Genomic DNA, 17347 nt, shown 5'->3' with positions numbered 1-17347 from the left:
TAGGGTGCCAAGAGAACTCTAAGGCAAGTGTGAGATTAACAGAACTGTGCTTTAGAAATACTCTTAAATCACTGTAAAACGGGTGGGTTTGGAGCGATGAGATCAAGAAACCTGTAATAAGGTCAACATTTGAGCAGAAATGCAAAAAATAATTCTGTAATGGAAAATAGATTATATATCATTTAACTTTTACAACAAATGCCAGCATTTCAGATTTGCTCTTTGAAGGAAGTATTTGAATAATTCAGTTAGCACAGTCTCTAAAGGGAATTTTCAATTCTATGTGTGGTTTATTCTTAGAGTGGCCAGAAGGTATAATTCTATTCACAATGTTGTCTTTTACAAAATAAAAAGCAATAGCTTTTTCCCTCACATTTGCTTCTTTTGGCTGAAAGAAGCATTAGACCTAGTCTTATTTATGAGTGAAAACTATATTGTTTTCATTTATGGAAGAGCGTTCTATGACGTTAAAAAGCACACATTCGAAAATGCACAAAAATAGAAAAATGTTTTTACCATTTTCATGTTGCATGCAGGAAAGAAGGGGATTTTCTCTTTCTTCTGGTGGCGTTGATAGCAACACCACAAATGAGGGAGGAATGAGCTTTGGTACCTCACAATATTTACATTAAGGGGAGAGTAGGAGACGGAAGAAACTGAAGTCAGGGAAGAAATGGAAATGCTACCTGAATGCTATGGCACATGCCAATTGACACATATTCCTCTGTTAAAAGTACACACACATCAGCCTGGGTTTCAATTGATAAATGCATATGGAGCTTCTTGACAATAATATGGTTACACAAACAGATATATTGGCCTTATTTTATAAATGATAGACCTGATTAACATTTATCTTAATGCTAGTGATACAGATTTATTAATTTGTTTGACTAAAATGCTGACTTGATGAATATTACCCTGAAGAGTTTTTAAATGTGAACATAATCCAAACCAATGTTAAATGATCTCATTTTACACTCTCCAGAATAAAATAAATAAAAAGAATAGCATTTACGAATTCAAATGATGGGTGTATATTTGAAATCAGTAAACTATGCTAGGAAATAATAGCAAGAATTTAGGCTAGTTTTTCTTGTGAGAGAGATTAATTTTCAGAATGCACAAGAGATAATGATACAGTTTAGGTAACACTGTACACAAGTTCAGAATTACTGAAACATCCCAGGGTTTATTTTTATAACCAAGAAATTCAGTAACAAGTTTTGTCTTCCAATTAGTCAGAAAGAATACTGACCTTTGACTATTACAATTTTCCTGATAATGAGTTGTAGAACTTATTCACAGAAGATGCAAACAAATTAACAAGTAGAATTTAAGCAATTGATTTAATCCAGTTTGAAAGTTCACATTGCCAACTCTTCCATTAACATATTTTTCGTACATCTCTGTTTATATTTGAGTTTGTGGAAAATTAGGTTTTTTAAAATTATGACTTCTAACTTCTATATTAGCTATACTTCTCTGTGATAATCATTGAAAATAAGAAGCAAGCATTTTCTGAATATTACTGAATCCAGTTGTAAACAGGATCTTGTAATGATTGATACTTTCAGAAATTTACCTAAAAACATGATACAATATATACATTTTCAATATATAAATTTTAATAGAAAATACTCTTACCAGAGTAAAGAATCATATTTAATGGGCTAAGTGCAGTAAATATGGAGAGGATGTACTCCAGTCATGTCACACAGTAAATAAACCAAAGACTATTGTGTATATTCTCTGTGTATCAGTCAGTGATTATTAAAGAAACAGATTTACAAGATATAGATTTGCAAGATGTATAAATTATTAGAATTTACAAGATTGACTTACAACGGCTACCCAAAGAGTCACATGTAGAAGCATACAAAAGTGCTATATGCAGGCTGGAGATCTAAACGTTCCAGTCAAAGGCCTGGAGCTCATTGTAGTGTCCTGTGTGAGTTCGTATCAGAAGACCACAGGGAGGGGATGGGGATTTAGCTCAGCGGCACAGGGCCTGTCTGGCAAGTGCAAGGTTGTGAGTTCGATTCCCGGTATCGGAGAAAAAACAAAAAAAAGAAGACCAAAGGGATCTTGAAGAAAGGCTGCTCTAGGAGGCTGAAGAGCATGCTGGAAGCCATGTGACAATATCCAAGGTAAAGACTGGAGTGCCTCCAAAGAAAAAAGAAGTGAGCCTTCTTTCTTTGTTTTCATTTAATACCATTTAGGCCGCAAGCCCATTGGTTGTCACTCATGCCTAGCAAATCTTCAGGGAATCCCCTCAGTCACACCCAGAAGTATGCTGAGCCAACTGAGTTGAGTGTTTCCTACTGAAGTTGACACAATCAGTTAACTATTACAATCTGTATATGTTCATATAGGAAAATGTAAGTGCATATATGTATACATTTATGTATACACATATACATTTATATATGTATATACATTTTTATATATACATATATATGCTACAGAACTGTCTAGAGTATATATAGAGTATATATATATATATATAGCGAGAGAATATACAAAGAACATAGATACTCTAGACAGTTCTACAGTTCCTCTCTCAGGGACATTCCCTTTTTTTAGGAAGTATAGTCAAAGGCCTGAATATATCTGCAAGAAATAGTTGTTTCAGAAAATTACAGAAAATCTTCAGAAAATAGTTGATGGCATATTATAAGAAGTAAAACACAAAACCAAAAACTTTCATTAAAGATTGTCATAACATTCAAAATGTTTCATCTCGTCAAAACAATAGCAACTAAACTTTCAACCTAAGTATTAAACCTCTTATGCAATAGTTTTATTATACATTAATCTCATTCAGTTTCTCATAAAAAAAATTTACCTTGGTTTTCCAAGTTAGAGTTGGGTCACAGATTGATTGCTATAATTTATTATTTTTGAAACTTTCCCTTACTTTGACCCATCAGAAATACACACACACACACACACACACACACACACTCATGTGGGTACACATTTCAAACTGACAAAATAAAAACTTTTTACAAAGTTGTATCAGTTATCATAGATACTACATAATTAGTAGTTATATCAGTTATCATAGATACTACATAATAGTATCTATGATACTATATAATATAACTACAAAGTTATATCAGTTATCATAGATACTACATAATACTACATAATTATATGTAGTTATCATAGATACTACATAATTTTTCTTCATCCAGTCATGTATCAAAAATATTCCCACTCATTCAAACCTGTAAAATTGCAGTCTAGATGGTACTGGAATACAGGCATTTGGAAGTCAATGAAAACAAAGCTATTCATGATAACAGTGGAGCTTATGCACACAAAGAAAGTACCTAGGCCAAAAGTATTCCAAAGATATTTATGTTTATTATTTTAAATTAAATAGAAAAAATCCATTAGTGGGATATAGTATTTTATCATTTAATGATTGCAGAGTTAGTTCCAATATACTTATCTTAAAAATAAGTTCCAGTAATTAAATTTTATTGAAATTTAAATCCTTACTATACTAAAGACTCACTTTCCAGTGAAAAACCAAGATCCAAATTATTTCATAGTACTATGCATGGCTATGTTTTGTTTTAAGAAGCAAATGAAGTTTATCAGCATGAATAATAAGTTTAATTTTGAAAATCAAGGGACATTTGCTTAATGTGAGAAAGATAGCATTAAAAAATCATTTCCTGGTGAATTATTTTAAAACACCAAGAGAGGCCTCAGGGATATAACTCAGCGGCACAAAGTACTCACCTGGTAAGCGCAAGGTCCCGAGTTCAATTTCCAGTACAAAACAACAACAACAAACAAATAAAACACCAAGAGAATATCTGACAATCTTTTCTTAAACAAATGTTGAAGAATAAAATTATAATGACTATATGCTCTATTCCTCAGTCTAATATGACACAGTAATACTTGTTCCAAGAATAAAATCATCAATTTTCAGGGAGTCACATATAATTGTTGGAAGTTCAGTCTTATGCTTTGCAAGAAAATAATATTCTACATGAAATCAGAATACTTCTTTCTTTTCCAAAATTTCAACTATTATAAAAGTCACACTTTCCCATTGCTGTTTTGTTTAAATAAGCATAATGAAGCTTACAGAATAGCAAATATAGTTTTTATGATATTATGATATGTACACTATTATTTTTTCTTTACCTGCATACTAAGGAATATCTTCAAATGTCCAGTTAAACAAGCATTTAAAGTTATTTAGGAAGATGGGGAGAGAATAGACTTTATGTTCTTCCATTTGTCCAACACTCCCATTAAAAACTCACACCAAAAATTTTATTTCTTTTTTGTGTTCTCAACATTTTCATCATAAAAGTAATCGTTAGTTTGTCCTTGATTAACTTATTTCATATTTTGACCATTCAATATCATATGAAATACAGAGGACCTTACATAAAAACTAGATTATTCATTATAGTGAAACCCACTTCAAATCATAAATTATGAGTCAACAATGTGTCTCTTAAGAAATGAAAGCTCTTATTTATTATATGTGCTCGCTAGGTGATAATATACTTAGTGAAAGGACAGGCGATATCTTTGTGTATATCAGTAGTATCAGTAAGGACGGAATACAGAGTACAGTTTATAGATATAAAAGACTAAAAAAGAGCATGTCAAAAGTTAATTGCAGGAATGTACATGCTCTCTTATGAGAGCCTCTTTTCCTACTGTCAAAGTGATTTTTTTTTTTTTTATCAAATCTAAGTAATAATTTGGATAGACACTCATGGAAATCCGCTTAGTATATTAACTTGCCTTTTAAAATAATATATATAACAGCACAGTTTGTAATAGCTAAATCTTGGAAACAATCCAAATGCCCATCAACTGGATAAAGATGTGGTTTTTTTAAACAATGGTGTACTATTCAGACATAAAAAAGAATATACTTGAGATAGTTCTGTGTAAATAGATGCACTTTGAGATCATACTTTTAAGTGAAATAAATCAGACACATGTAAATATCACATTGTCTTTCTGGTGTGAGAAGCTGAAAGTGTAAATAAGAACTAAAATGTATAATAAATATCATGAAATAGGAAGAAATTATTCAAAAAGGAAGGGAAACTAGGGAGAAGGAGGGAGAATTAAGGAAAAAGAAAAAAATGACAAAAGAAAGATAAAATGGAAACAAAGCTTTATAAGCAAAGAGGGGAAGAAGGGTAGAAGGAAGTAGAGCGGAATGAAAAAAAGAGGAATTAAGACATATCACATACAGGTAGAAATTCTGTATGATGAATGTGATCATTATGTGCATCTAAACTGTACTAATAAACTTAATTTTAAAAATAAAAATAAATTTAAAATTTTAAATGCATAGAAAGTAATAAATTACGTAATTGGGGAAATGTAAGGTCATATAATTAAGAACAACATAAATTTATGTCATATATTTGCCAGACTCCTTTAATTAATACTATAGTAAAAATTAAAATGAAACATGTTTCAGAAACTAAAAAGGAATTCAGCACAATATTGTCATTAGGGAAACAGTGTAGCTGTGTATTGAATGAATGCACTTCACATGATGATATTCACATGTAATGTCACATAAAAGATAATTTTTATCTATGTAAACATATATTATTGCTGTATTTTATAATAATCATTTGCTCACAGTATTTATTTCATCACATACACACATACACACACACTCAGGCACACACACACACACACACACTCAATGCTGCCTGGGGAGATATTTCCAAAACAGGTTGTATCTTAAAGTGACTAGATTCATATAGAATGAGTAAAGATGATGAAAATCTACATAAAGTTAGATGAAATGTATGTACTAGAAAAATGAAACAAGAATATTATCAGCATTAAATTTTAATGCTTATTATAGAATATATTTAATTTATTTTGTACTGCTTGCTGAACGTTGTCAAATCACCATAGCACGGAATCACTGGTGACATTTCAAGTATATTTGTGCAATTACTTTGCCTGGATATTTTTAATGAAATTAATGGATTCCTTAATAAAATATGACTCCAAATTTTATTTGCATAGTTCTATTTTTCCTTTTGAATTACAGCAACTAATTACTAGTTTAAAAGGGGGATATTATTTTATTTAACATTTACTATAAAGATAGATACTTCATTTATTTTCTAACAGAAGTAATTGGTGACAGAAGAAAGATGTACTATTGAAGGAAGAATAAACATCCTTAAAATTTCCACTAACCTCATCATTACTTTCCAAGATCTTAAAAGTTTTTCCTCCTGCTAGTTAAACAGGACACTGCAATAATGTATTGGTGAACTGAGGGACAGGAAAATATAATCAGTCTACCAAAATTAGCACTGAGATAGAAATACATGACTGAAAAGTGAAGGTTTGGGATAAAAGCAATGGGGGAGAAAAAAGAAAGGGAAGCATTCTTGAAGGAATAATCTCTGGCATTCTCCAAGGAAAAATAAAAAAGCTTGCAGAATACCACTCAGGAAGTCATAAGTTTCCTTTTACTTAGAGTTATTTCTTTCAGTTTCCTGGTCCTTCCTGGTATTCTGGACTACCATATAGTTAGTTTAGTCTAGATTTCATTATGGATTAGTGCAGAATTCCAATGTGACCAGACATATAGAAGGTTTTAAAAAACCATATCTCTGGTTTCCATATTAATAAAAGATACTCTGGTTAACCCTTAGTTTAATAAATACTCTTACATGAACATTAGTGATTACATTAAAGATGATGGAATAAAAGTATTTGCAATTCACTTCCTTCTATAAAAACCAACAAGAATAGCATAAACAATGAAAAACTAGAAAAAAACCGAATCCATGTCTTTCTTAACTAACAACAAATTGATGACAAAGTGTGACAAGGAACTTTCCAACGGGGAGACACTTGAATTAGCAGAGAAAGGACGTCACCTGGCACATGTCTTGAGCCGGTTATAGATTTCATAAGTGAGATGTCCTCCAGAGATCGTTTGTTTGAAGCTGTCATGGCAAGATGCAAAGAGCAAGCAAATAACTGAATTATATAATTTCAGCTATATGTTCTCAAATGGTAGAAGATATAGATAAAGGGAAGAATACTGATAGACTACATCTGATAGTCGTGAAATAGTCTGCTACAAAAGTGCAGAATACTAGATTGAAGTTGGGGAAAGGGAAAGAGATGGAGTAACAGTTACTGGGGGTAACGACAAAGGAAAACTAAAACTGCGAGACTTTTACACTGTTAACTATGTAGATCCCTGAATGTCAAAAATAGAAAAAAATATGGTCCTTGGGCCAAAGATAAAACAGATTTAAGGAGGTGAGCTTGAAATCTGAAGTTTAAATAGCTTCTGTGGGCTGATCTGACTCAGCGTCCCACCACTTCCCACATGGAGCTCAGTAAAGTGCCAGCTTCCTTCTTGGTGTATAGTAAGAAAGCAGACCCCTAACAGGCAAAGTGCTGAAAACACAAAAGAACAGCAGGTGCAGTTCAAACCAGAGGAGAAAGGGAACGCAGAAGAAATAGCCGTATAAATAGTTCTCAGTAGTCTTAACAACAACAAATCCCCAAACTACACACACGTTCTCATTAATAGAGAAAGGTGCTCAAACATGATGTAATGTTTCAATAAACAGAGAACAGCAGCAGAAAGAGATATAAATGAATGGGCAGAATATAAGAACACAGTAAAAAAAAAAAAAAGCCACAGTATGGGATTGAAAACTACATTAGAAATTAAAAAGATAGAATGAACACTAGGGAAAATTCACTTGGGTATGGTTGATAAAATTTGACAAAACATTATAGATACAAAATAATACAGAATGTTATAGAGATGAAAAGATCTAAAATAATTAGTATTTAAAAATTATTTAGACATATAAAAGAAGAAAAGTTTCCCAAAATAAAGATTGAAATCTGGGATGAAAATTAACAGTGTCCCGAAAATTTCTTGCTTTGAAGAAAACTATCTTAATGTCAACAATTTCTTCAGTTTTATGCCTCAACTTTATCTTCAAGAAAAAAGTGAAATTTGTGTTATATAACATCAACATATATGGCATAATGGTCTCTTATAATATTGTCTTTTAATCAAATTACTCTTCTATACAATAATATCTATACAGTTGTATCCAGCCTTATATTCAGGAAATGTTAATTTCTGTGTGGTGGGAATTTGAGGTTGTTTTTAAATTTCGGCAATTCCTAATTCTCCATTTAACAACCATGTTTCATTGCTACAACTGACAGTGAGTCACTGAGGTTTAAAATAAAAATGAAGTGAAAATCTAAGAATAATTGGTAAAGGAAAAACTGAGAGATTTTATTGGTTTACCTCTAGACTTACAGCCCTCCAATAAAATACTTTTCCCAATTCTCATAGATTTTGAGGTCTCCATATATACTTGTTCCTGAGGCAAGTATCATTTTAACTTTAGCCCTGCTCTATACTACTAAAGCCCTTGCTGGCCTCCACGATTCTTTGTCTAGGTATCTGTCATCACTGCCAGATGTGACTACCTCCAAGGAAAGGAGCTAATTTTATCTATTTTTGCATATCTGAAAATTAGCATGGTATTCAGCACTGAGAACAAGCCCAATGAGTTAGGATGAATAAAAAAACACAAAAGGGAAATAGTCTCTATTATTTAGTCTTTAAAGGGTAAAATCTTCCATCAGGAAAGAAACCCCCCATCTAAGTGGTGAAGTTTTCTTTGCTATCTCAATCTTCCCCTTTTTTTCTTTTCGATACAGAGACCTATCTTTGAGTTAAGTAATAGCATAAAGTTCTTAAGTAGAAATAATTTTTCCCATAATGATGTAATCATGGCTCAAAATACTAACTGTATTTATTGCAATGACGCAGTGTTGTGAGAATGACAACATACTGAGATTGAAAATAATATTATTTAATTCATCTCCTTCCTGGTTTTCATAAGAAATCAGTCTTAGGTCAAGTGGCTTTCTCAACCAGCAATACAGTCAAAATTAAAAATCAAGTAATCCACAGTCATGGTGGCACATCCCTATAATCCTAGCACTATGAAAGCCTGAAGTAGTATTGCAAATTCTCACCCGGCCTGAGCAGTTAACAGTTTAGCATGGCTGTCTCAAAATAAAATTTTAAAAGAAGAAAAAGAAAAGAAAAGCACGGCCTGGGCTCGATCTCTAGTACTGCAATAAGTAAATAAATAAATAAATAAAGTGACAGATTTTTTCCACTGCTTTTCCACTGGAGATTATTCACAAATCTCAAAGGGGTATGCTTGCAAACAGGGAACTGGAAAGTGGACTTTTTTATTTTACTTTTGTTTGTTTTTGTTTTCCTTTAGGCTAAGCAGAACTGACCACTTTATGGATGAAATAAACCACAAATGTTTTATGTATTGCTTGAAACAAGGCTACTTCCAGGGTGAAGTGACTGAAAAATGACCTTTCAAAAGTTTACCCAGCTTTCTGCTTTCATCTTTGTCATTAAATTCTGTGACTCATTTCATCTACAAAGAGGGTGACTACTTCTGCTTACTTTAATTCAAGATTTGTGAGGCTCAATTTAAATGCGTTTTATTCAAAGCACTATGTATATGCATAAGTACAGGTCATTTTTAACTGGATTAATCATGTGATCATATTTTTATGCCCAGTCATGCTTGGGTAAAATTGGAAGTTATTATGTTGCAGTCAGTGGCCAACTTTAGATTGAAAACTGAAATACAGACACTACACTAGAACTAAATAAAATAACTCTGAATTTCACATCTTTAAAATATAGTAACATTCTAAGGCACCTTTCACAGCCAGAAGTACTATTCCTTTGCACAAATTATCAGGAGTTGGTGATCACTTAATTATTCCATAAAATTTTCTAGCAGTGGAAATTGATTGGCTTTTTGTACAAGTATTTTACCTAAAATAGCTCTGAGTTGCTGGGAAAGAAATGATGATTAAAAAAAAAAATCATTCAATGAATTTGATGAAATTCAGTTATGCAAAACAAATCATACATTAACATTGTATGCAAGTGAAATAATTTCTTTTTATAGTAATGATTAGATTCCATAGCCAATTTATTCTTCAAATGAACAACTAAGACTCCTCAGTTACTTCTGTTATTTCTCTTTTTTGCCTACCTGATTTATTTTTTGATCTTCAAATGCAAAGGTAAGAAAAAAATATGAGTTCCTCTGGACCTCAGGTCTACACATTTTAAATCATTTCCTTTTATCTCTTTAAAACTTGTAAAATTTAAAGAATTTGTAAAAGAATGCTAATAAATTATTTAAGAATAGATAAGACTTAAGAGTTTCTTACCAAACAAATAAGGTAATTTTACGGACTAGCGAATGATCATAGGTTCAAACCACAATTCCAAACATTCTCCTCAAGGCCAGAAATTCATCCACATTCACAAAATAATTTATGATAACTTTTTTTTGTACAAGTACTCTTTATTAAATATATACATATACACAGAATTTATTGGGCTTCATTTTACTAAAATCAATTTGCAAATGAGGGGTTTGGGCTACATTATTTCTACAGCATTTTTCAGACTTAAAATGTGTTGAATCTATGCAAGACCTAGAGAGATAGATAGATATGACTTACAACTGATATTTGCCATTTTCACATTTTATATGTCTCATATACAACCATTAAAAGGCAATGCAATAAGTGAAAAGTTGATGCCAATTTATCAATGTAATTTCTAAGGAATAAGAAATCCTGTCTGCAAAGTGGCCATTTCTATCAGAACATTCCTCCCAACACCCAGAACACATTCACTCACACACACTCCTAGAGCATGAAGAAAGAAGTAGAAGAAAAAAATCTGGAGGCAGCACAACAAGAAATTGGACCTGGACTGAGGTGTACAAAATAGCTGCAAGAACGTCAGTTACACAGGTAAACCTACATAAAGAAAAACAAAAGTCACCATGTGAAGACCCTGGAAAATGGCACATAGAGGCACTGGCATCCCATTCTGTGACAATGATGTTTTTCTTTTACATATTCCCCTTAGTTATGAAACCTTACTTCAATTTTCAGAAAACAAACAAAAACCTACCAAAACTTATGAAACTACAGGCACAAAAATATTCTAAGATGGCTAGCATTTTACCAATTACTATTGACTTATGTTGGGCAAAGTTTCTAAAAGGTCTGTGTAGACTTATTATTTCTGGATGACTCTATGATTCTGATCAAATACTATTTTGTGATCCTTACCACATTAGAGACAAGTACGTATTAGGTCTTACAGTGTCCAGATTTTCTTTTCAGGTACACAGTGTTTTTCACTTACATAACACTCTGTACCACATTTTTATAATAATTTGAAAACCAGTTGCTGAGATTGTACTAACACTGACTAACCTCAATGTGGCTAAGTGAACAAATACACTTGTTATCCTCTATCAATATAGGAAAAACAAATATCTTGGACATGTTCTCAGACTCTAACTAAATTTCCTTCATTAAAGAATGCAATGTCCTCTGCTAAATTATGGTTCTTTAGCATGCATTGGCTGTTCTACTATTTAAGTAGTATTGTAGATAAATGTGAAAGAACTTCCATAAGAGACTGTCTACCACAGTGCCTGGAAAACAGTAGTCTTTAGGCTCTGAATAAATATGTGATAAATGAATACAGTACATAACTGAAGGAACTACTATGACAAAGAATTCGTACAGTGAGTTAAACTTTGGCTCGGAGCACAAAATTTCAAGTCAACTGTTAAATACTGTTTGGGCCAACACATGAAAGGAAATACTTTCCCTAGTCTATGTCTTTGTTTTGGATGTGGCATAGGTTCCACTGTATTAATCAGGGTTAGGTTTGTTCTATTTTCCTTTCACTGATGTTTTAACAGGAAAAATCCTGTTCTTGTGGTCTCTCAGACAATCACCAAAGGTCAGTGTATATGACATCCACTGAAAAATTCTGGTTATGGGGAATGCCACTGGGAAATTTATGGTTGCTGGCTGATATTCATAGGGAATTAAAAATACCGTAGTCTGTTTTCAAATTTTAATGCAAAAATATGCATCACATATCTCTGATAGCCCTATTTCTCTTGTTCCAGGATAGCCTGTATTCCATCTAATTTGAACACTGAATAGATCCTTTTTAAATCACCATTCTGAAAAGAAAGATGGTTCACATTCTTTTCACTGAGGAATTAATTAACTCTCCCAATAACCGGCTTGCATTTTTTAAATGGAAAAATTACGTAGAATTTTTATTTTAGTAAAGAATAATCATCTTTAAAAACATTTTAAAAGACAGTCCGCATTTTCACCAGCTTTTAGGATACTATTATAGCAACAAAATTACATTAGACTTTCTGATTTCTCCATAGTGTCCTTAGATAAATAAACAACCCAATAGACCATGTTAAATGCCCCAAATGTGACTGGAAAGAGAATACGGGCGTATTTGTCTATTTTACTTGTGCCAGACCCAGAAGGCGGCGGAGCAGGGGGAGGAGTCGCAGCTGATAACTTCCCAGAAGCCCCTGTGGTGTTAACTGTGGTCTTAATCCGCTCCAGTCTTGATCCAAATACATGGCGACTAGCAGCTGATCCAACTGCAACTTGTCGTGACACATACCCAGTTCGGCTGGGAGTAGAAGAAGGTGCAGACTGAAGTCCTCTTGCAGCAGATATTGTCTCAGCTGCGTTGGCCCGGCTGAAAGGGTTTGGACTGGAAGCTAAGTATGACTTCGATGTGGTCTCAGAAGATTCGTGATCACCAGTGGCAGATTTACTCAAATGGTTTCCCACTTCAGTTTTATTGCCAACATCAGATTCCGAGTGAACCAAAGCATTTGTTCTTTTTCTCATGTTCAAATTGGCACTTGTATTCTGAAAAAGCATATTAAAAATTTATATTGGTTATGTAATTTTAAGTAGATTTGTGCAAAACTTGAAGGGATGAGAATACACAAGGTTATTCATGTGTGCAAAATAAATTTGTATTAATCTCCCATAGCCAATCAACTTGGTGCCAAAGCTTAAAGGCATATAAAAATAAAAATGCATATACTTGAATCTATGAACCCAAAATCTTCTGAGTTATCTATTTTAATAAATATTACAAATCTATAAAGATGAGAGTATTAGTACTATAAAACAGTTTTATACTTGATATGAAGTATACTCAATAGCTCTATATGCTCTTTGTTCAAATTTTATTGAAAATAATTATTCTGTAATGTGTCACACACATTTCAAAGTTTTATAAGTACCTTTAATTTTATTAACATTTATAGCTCATATATGCACAAAATGGCAAAAACAATAATCTACATATGCATGAACTGCTTTGAAAAACTGAAAACAATTCCCAAATCTCTGGAATTCATTTTTATAAAAGAATCTTAGGTGATAATATACATTATTGAAAAATGTAAACATCCTGATGCATTTTACTTTTCAGAATTAAAAACAAAAATACAAGAGAATATTAATTTTACATTAAAGGTTATATTAGACATATAACACATATCACCAAATAGTTGCATAAGAGCTCAAATCATTAACCCATAAGGAGCAACTAAATTCAAGTGTAGTTCAATATTTTCCATCAAATTAATTGATTTGCAAAATAAAACTATATATGAATAAAGCTTTGTGGTGAGCCATAAAGTAATTCCTTTATTATTCTGATGTGTACATTAAATAACTAAATAATGCAGTATAGATTGTCCCTGCATTCTATGAAGTAAAGCAATTGCTTAGATAGTTCTCAAAATAGTTACATGTGACTTTTTAAAATACTATAATTATTTAACAGTAAATTACCCTCCCTAATTATGTTATTCTACATTATAATAAGATCATATGATACAGTCTCCCACTGCCATTGTTTGCAATATGGTATGGATGATGAAATGGAGAGTAGAGGGGAGAAAGGAGAAGAGTTGCTCATGACTGACTGAAGGGGCCAGACTTGGAGGACAGTTCACAGATAACACATAAAATGGCAACCCTGTATATAATTAATCAGGAGCTCACATTAGACAGAAAGGCTTATTCTGAAAATATCTTGCTCAGTACTACACTAATCCAGTGTTTTTAAATGTTCAATCCATACCTCATGTACCTGTGAATTATGACTTCAAGGTCAGTGACTAGAGAAAAAAACCAAAACCAAACCAAACCAAACAAGAGCCTCACAAAGCACAGAGTGCAGGCAGACTCTGAGAGACCTAGAACACATCCTTCATGTCAGCTTGGAGTACTCTTCTAAGCAGGTTGCAGCCGAACTAATGAGAAATTGTGCCCTAGCATATGGCACCTAATTTTGGTGAGGATAATTGAAAGCAAAATTGAAATCAACCTAAAAGCTAGAGATATCATTACTTATCCTGCACATTTCTTCTACAAAACAATATAAATGGCACCTAATTAATCCTGTTTATGAATATCATTTTTACAGAAAAGGATGATAATTATTGGTTATCCTTAATTCTAAAATGGCATACACATGGTAACGATAATAAAAAAGATGATACATTTAAAGAGTGTACATTAACAATACTGTATACACCCCTTACGTGACATAATCAAAAATGTAGCAATAAGAAACATATTCGAAGCTCAAATTGAGACAAAAATGCTAAGAAGAAAAAGGAAGAGGTCAAAAAGGGCAGAATTGAGCACACAGGAGAGAAGTGATTATAATCATTGGCAGTGAAGAAACACACTTGAGAATTTCCACCACGTGCAGGAATGAAAAACCCAAGGAGGCAAAAATGGCAGAATCCCTGGCTGAAGAGATGGGCCTGCGAATCTGAGGAGGTCAGTGTCGCTAGAGTGCACAGGACAAAGCACAGAGAGGAGAATGTTGAGAAAGACTGAACTGCACAAATCTGAAGAGAGTCCCTGTTGAGTATTTTGCTAGGCCAAGAATTGCTAGCCAAGGTGTCTGAGGCCAAAAAAAGAACCACAAAGAAAGATTAGTGGAAAGGCTACTTGACACTTTCACAAAACTGGGAAGAACACATGTTCCCACCAAAGGTGAAAATGGCTACGTTCATGTAGCATTTGACAGAGTACTCAAAAGATTCTTAATAGTATAGCAGAACTGGCGAAACTCTGCCCTGGTGCTACCTTGTGACACTGGATAGCAAAACTGGAAAGGATGAAACTGATACCAGTACTTTACCTGCACCTCAGAACAAATCATAAGAACAATGAAGCTCTTCTTCATTCCCTCTAGACACCTGAGCCCTTTTGGAACTCCCTGAAATCTTGTGAGCCACGTTCTTTATGACAGAGTGGTTACAAAAATGGCACCAATTGATCATGTCTTTTTTATTCATGCCTTTTGTGATACACTCACTCCTTCCCCACCGGGAGACAGAGTTGATTTCCCCACAAGCTACCATAAGACTTTCTTTGGCCCACAGTGTTTATTAGAAATGATGGCGTGTCTTTTATAAGTCTTAACCTCACAAGTTCTTGTTTGCTTCCGCTGTCTCCTGAAACACTGCTACCACCACCATAAAGAGTAAAGCAGGCTGAGCTGCTGGAGAAAGAGATCATTCTGAGCCCAACCAGCAGTTCCTGTGAGACCATCCTGGATCGCATAGCTAGCTGACAGGAACAGATGAGTCTGTCTTAGCTAAGAGAAGATGAATTGTCTAGGAAAGCTTAATTAAGAGCAACAGAACTTCTGATTTGATCGATAAGATGTGAGAGCAAAAGTGAATTATCTGTGCGTGCTGTGATGTATCACAGTGGTTTGTTATGCAGCATTATTGTAGTTGTAGATAACATATACTGTATAGATCAAGGGTCCAGACAGGGTGTTTCTAAACCTCTCTTATGAGGGATAATTAGTTCTTCAGGCTTGTTGGAATAAAGTTGACTTGCCCAGTACTCATGGAAGATATTTAGGGGGTGTTATTGCCTAACTCACGCACTAGTTAAATGACCAAATTATTTTCCATTTCTTAATTCCAGTGTTCTAGAATTACAATATTTTACACTAATAGGGATCTTAATAATCACTTTATTTCAGCTCCCCATTTTGCAGAAGAAATTAAGAGCAAAAAGTTATGGTTAATTGGAAGTCATATGATGAGTTACAGTATAATTATCTAATTAGCCACATTAAACAATCTACTCACCAATGGAAGAGGTTTAAAAGGCCATATCAAACTACACCTATTTGAGTCAGCCACATATTTGTAGTAGTCAGGAATATTGTTATAGGTAGGACCAACATTCTGGGAAGCTGAGGCAGGAGGATAACAAGTTCAAGTAGAGCCTGATTAATTTAGTGACTCAATGAGAACTTTTCTCAAAACAGTAAAAGAGTGTGGAACTGGGAATGCAGCCAAATGAAAAGGCCCCATACTCAATCTCTGGTATCATAAAAGATAAAGTATTTAAGACTTGGAAATCAGAAACAAATACAACATACCCTTTCAATAGCATAGTGGAACATTCAGAAGCCCACTCAAGCATTTTTAAGTCTTTGCTACAATTTATAAGGTTTACTTTTGCTGTTTAAAGTTTGATTAGAGCCCAAACACTCTGAACTTTGCATATTAACTTACAGCTTTATATTTGGTACAAAAGTTTACCAAATGTTATGGTTCTATTGTCCTGAATGATATTGAGTACTTGTACATCTAACCTAGCAATTTTGTTCCAATATTTCTTTTTAAAAGTGCTTATAATCTCCTATTTCTCGCCTGGCATGGTGGTGCATGCCTATAATCCCAGCACTCAGAAGGCTGAGGCAGAAGGATGATTGTGAGTTCAAGGCCAGCCTGGGCTACAAAGTGAGCTCAAGGCCAGCTTCAACTGCAGAGGAAGACCCTGTCTCAAAAAAATCTCCTATTTCTCAAAAATATTTTGAATCAGTTTTCAAAGTAGAACTAAGTAGTTCTCTTATTAATGACTCCACCAAATGTTTGACTAATGTTCACCCAATATTTGTATGAATCATGTGCTTTGATGGATTGAAAATTATATCCTGACAATATCTGCTGAACAATTTATAAATAATCAAAGAAATATAAGCATAGACGTGAAGAATAGTCTCGAACAGAGAGCACCCAAGCCAAAGATACAGGATTAGTCTAAGGTGATTAGAAAGAAAAATCAATAAAGCAAGAGACTACATGAGAATGGATAGGAATAGTATGCACAATAGAAGATTACTCACTGAAATCAAAGACCAAATCTTTATATTTCCAGTTTAAAAGCACCGCACTGTCTCACTAGTGTAAAACCTGAAAGAGTCAATATAAACTCGGAGGTATGATAGACATTGTGAAAAGATAGGAAAATGCTCAAGGGTAAAGGGCAACTAGGATGGGGTAAAAGAAGGGAAAGAAGG

General features: G+C 33.4%; 1 protein-coding gene across 2 annotated transcripts in view; it reads right to left on the bottom strand.

Moving 5' to 3' along the window:
* Nucleotides 1-10415: 10415 nt before the first annotated feature.
* The window catches only part of Gabra4 (gamma-aminobutyric acid (GABA) A receptor, alpha 4), a 67182-nt gene continuing 60250 nt past the window's right edge, over nt 10416-17347 (bottom strand). For both annotated transcript variants that reach the window (XM_013518120.1, XM_005391895.2), the window contains one exon: nt 10416-12855. In XM_013518120.1, coding sequence (XP_013373574.1) covers nt 12322-12855 — 534 coding nt within the window. In that variant the 3' untranslated portion in view covers nt 10416-12321. The remainder of the gene's footprint in view (nt 12856-17347) is intronic.

This window comes from Chinchilla lanigera, unplaced genomic scaffold, assembly GCF_000276665.1.
Source record: "Chinchilla lanigera isolate Chin_1 unplaced genomic scaffold, ChiLan1.0 scaffold00042, whole genome shotgun sequence".
Classification (NCBI taxonomy): domain Eukaryota; kingdom Metazoa; phylum Chordata; class Mammalia; order Rodentia; family Chinchillidae; genus Chinchilla; species Chinchilla lanigera.
Note: the sequence above shows the minus strand (reverse complement) of the source record. Positions and strands in the feature narration are given on the sequence as shown.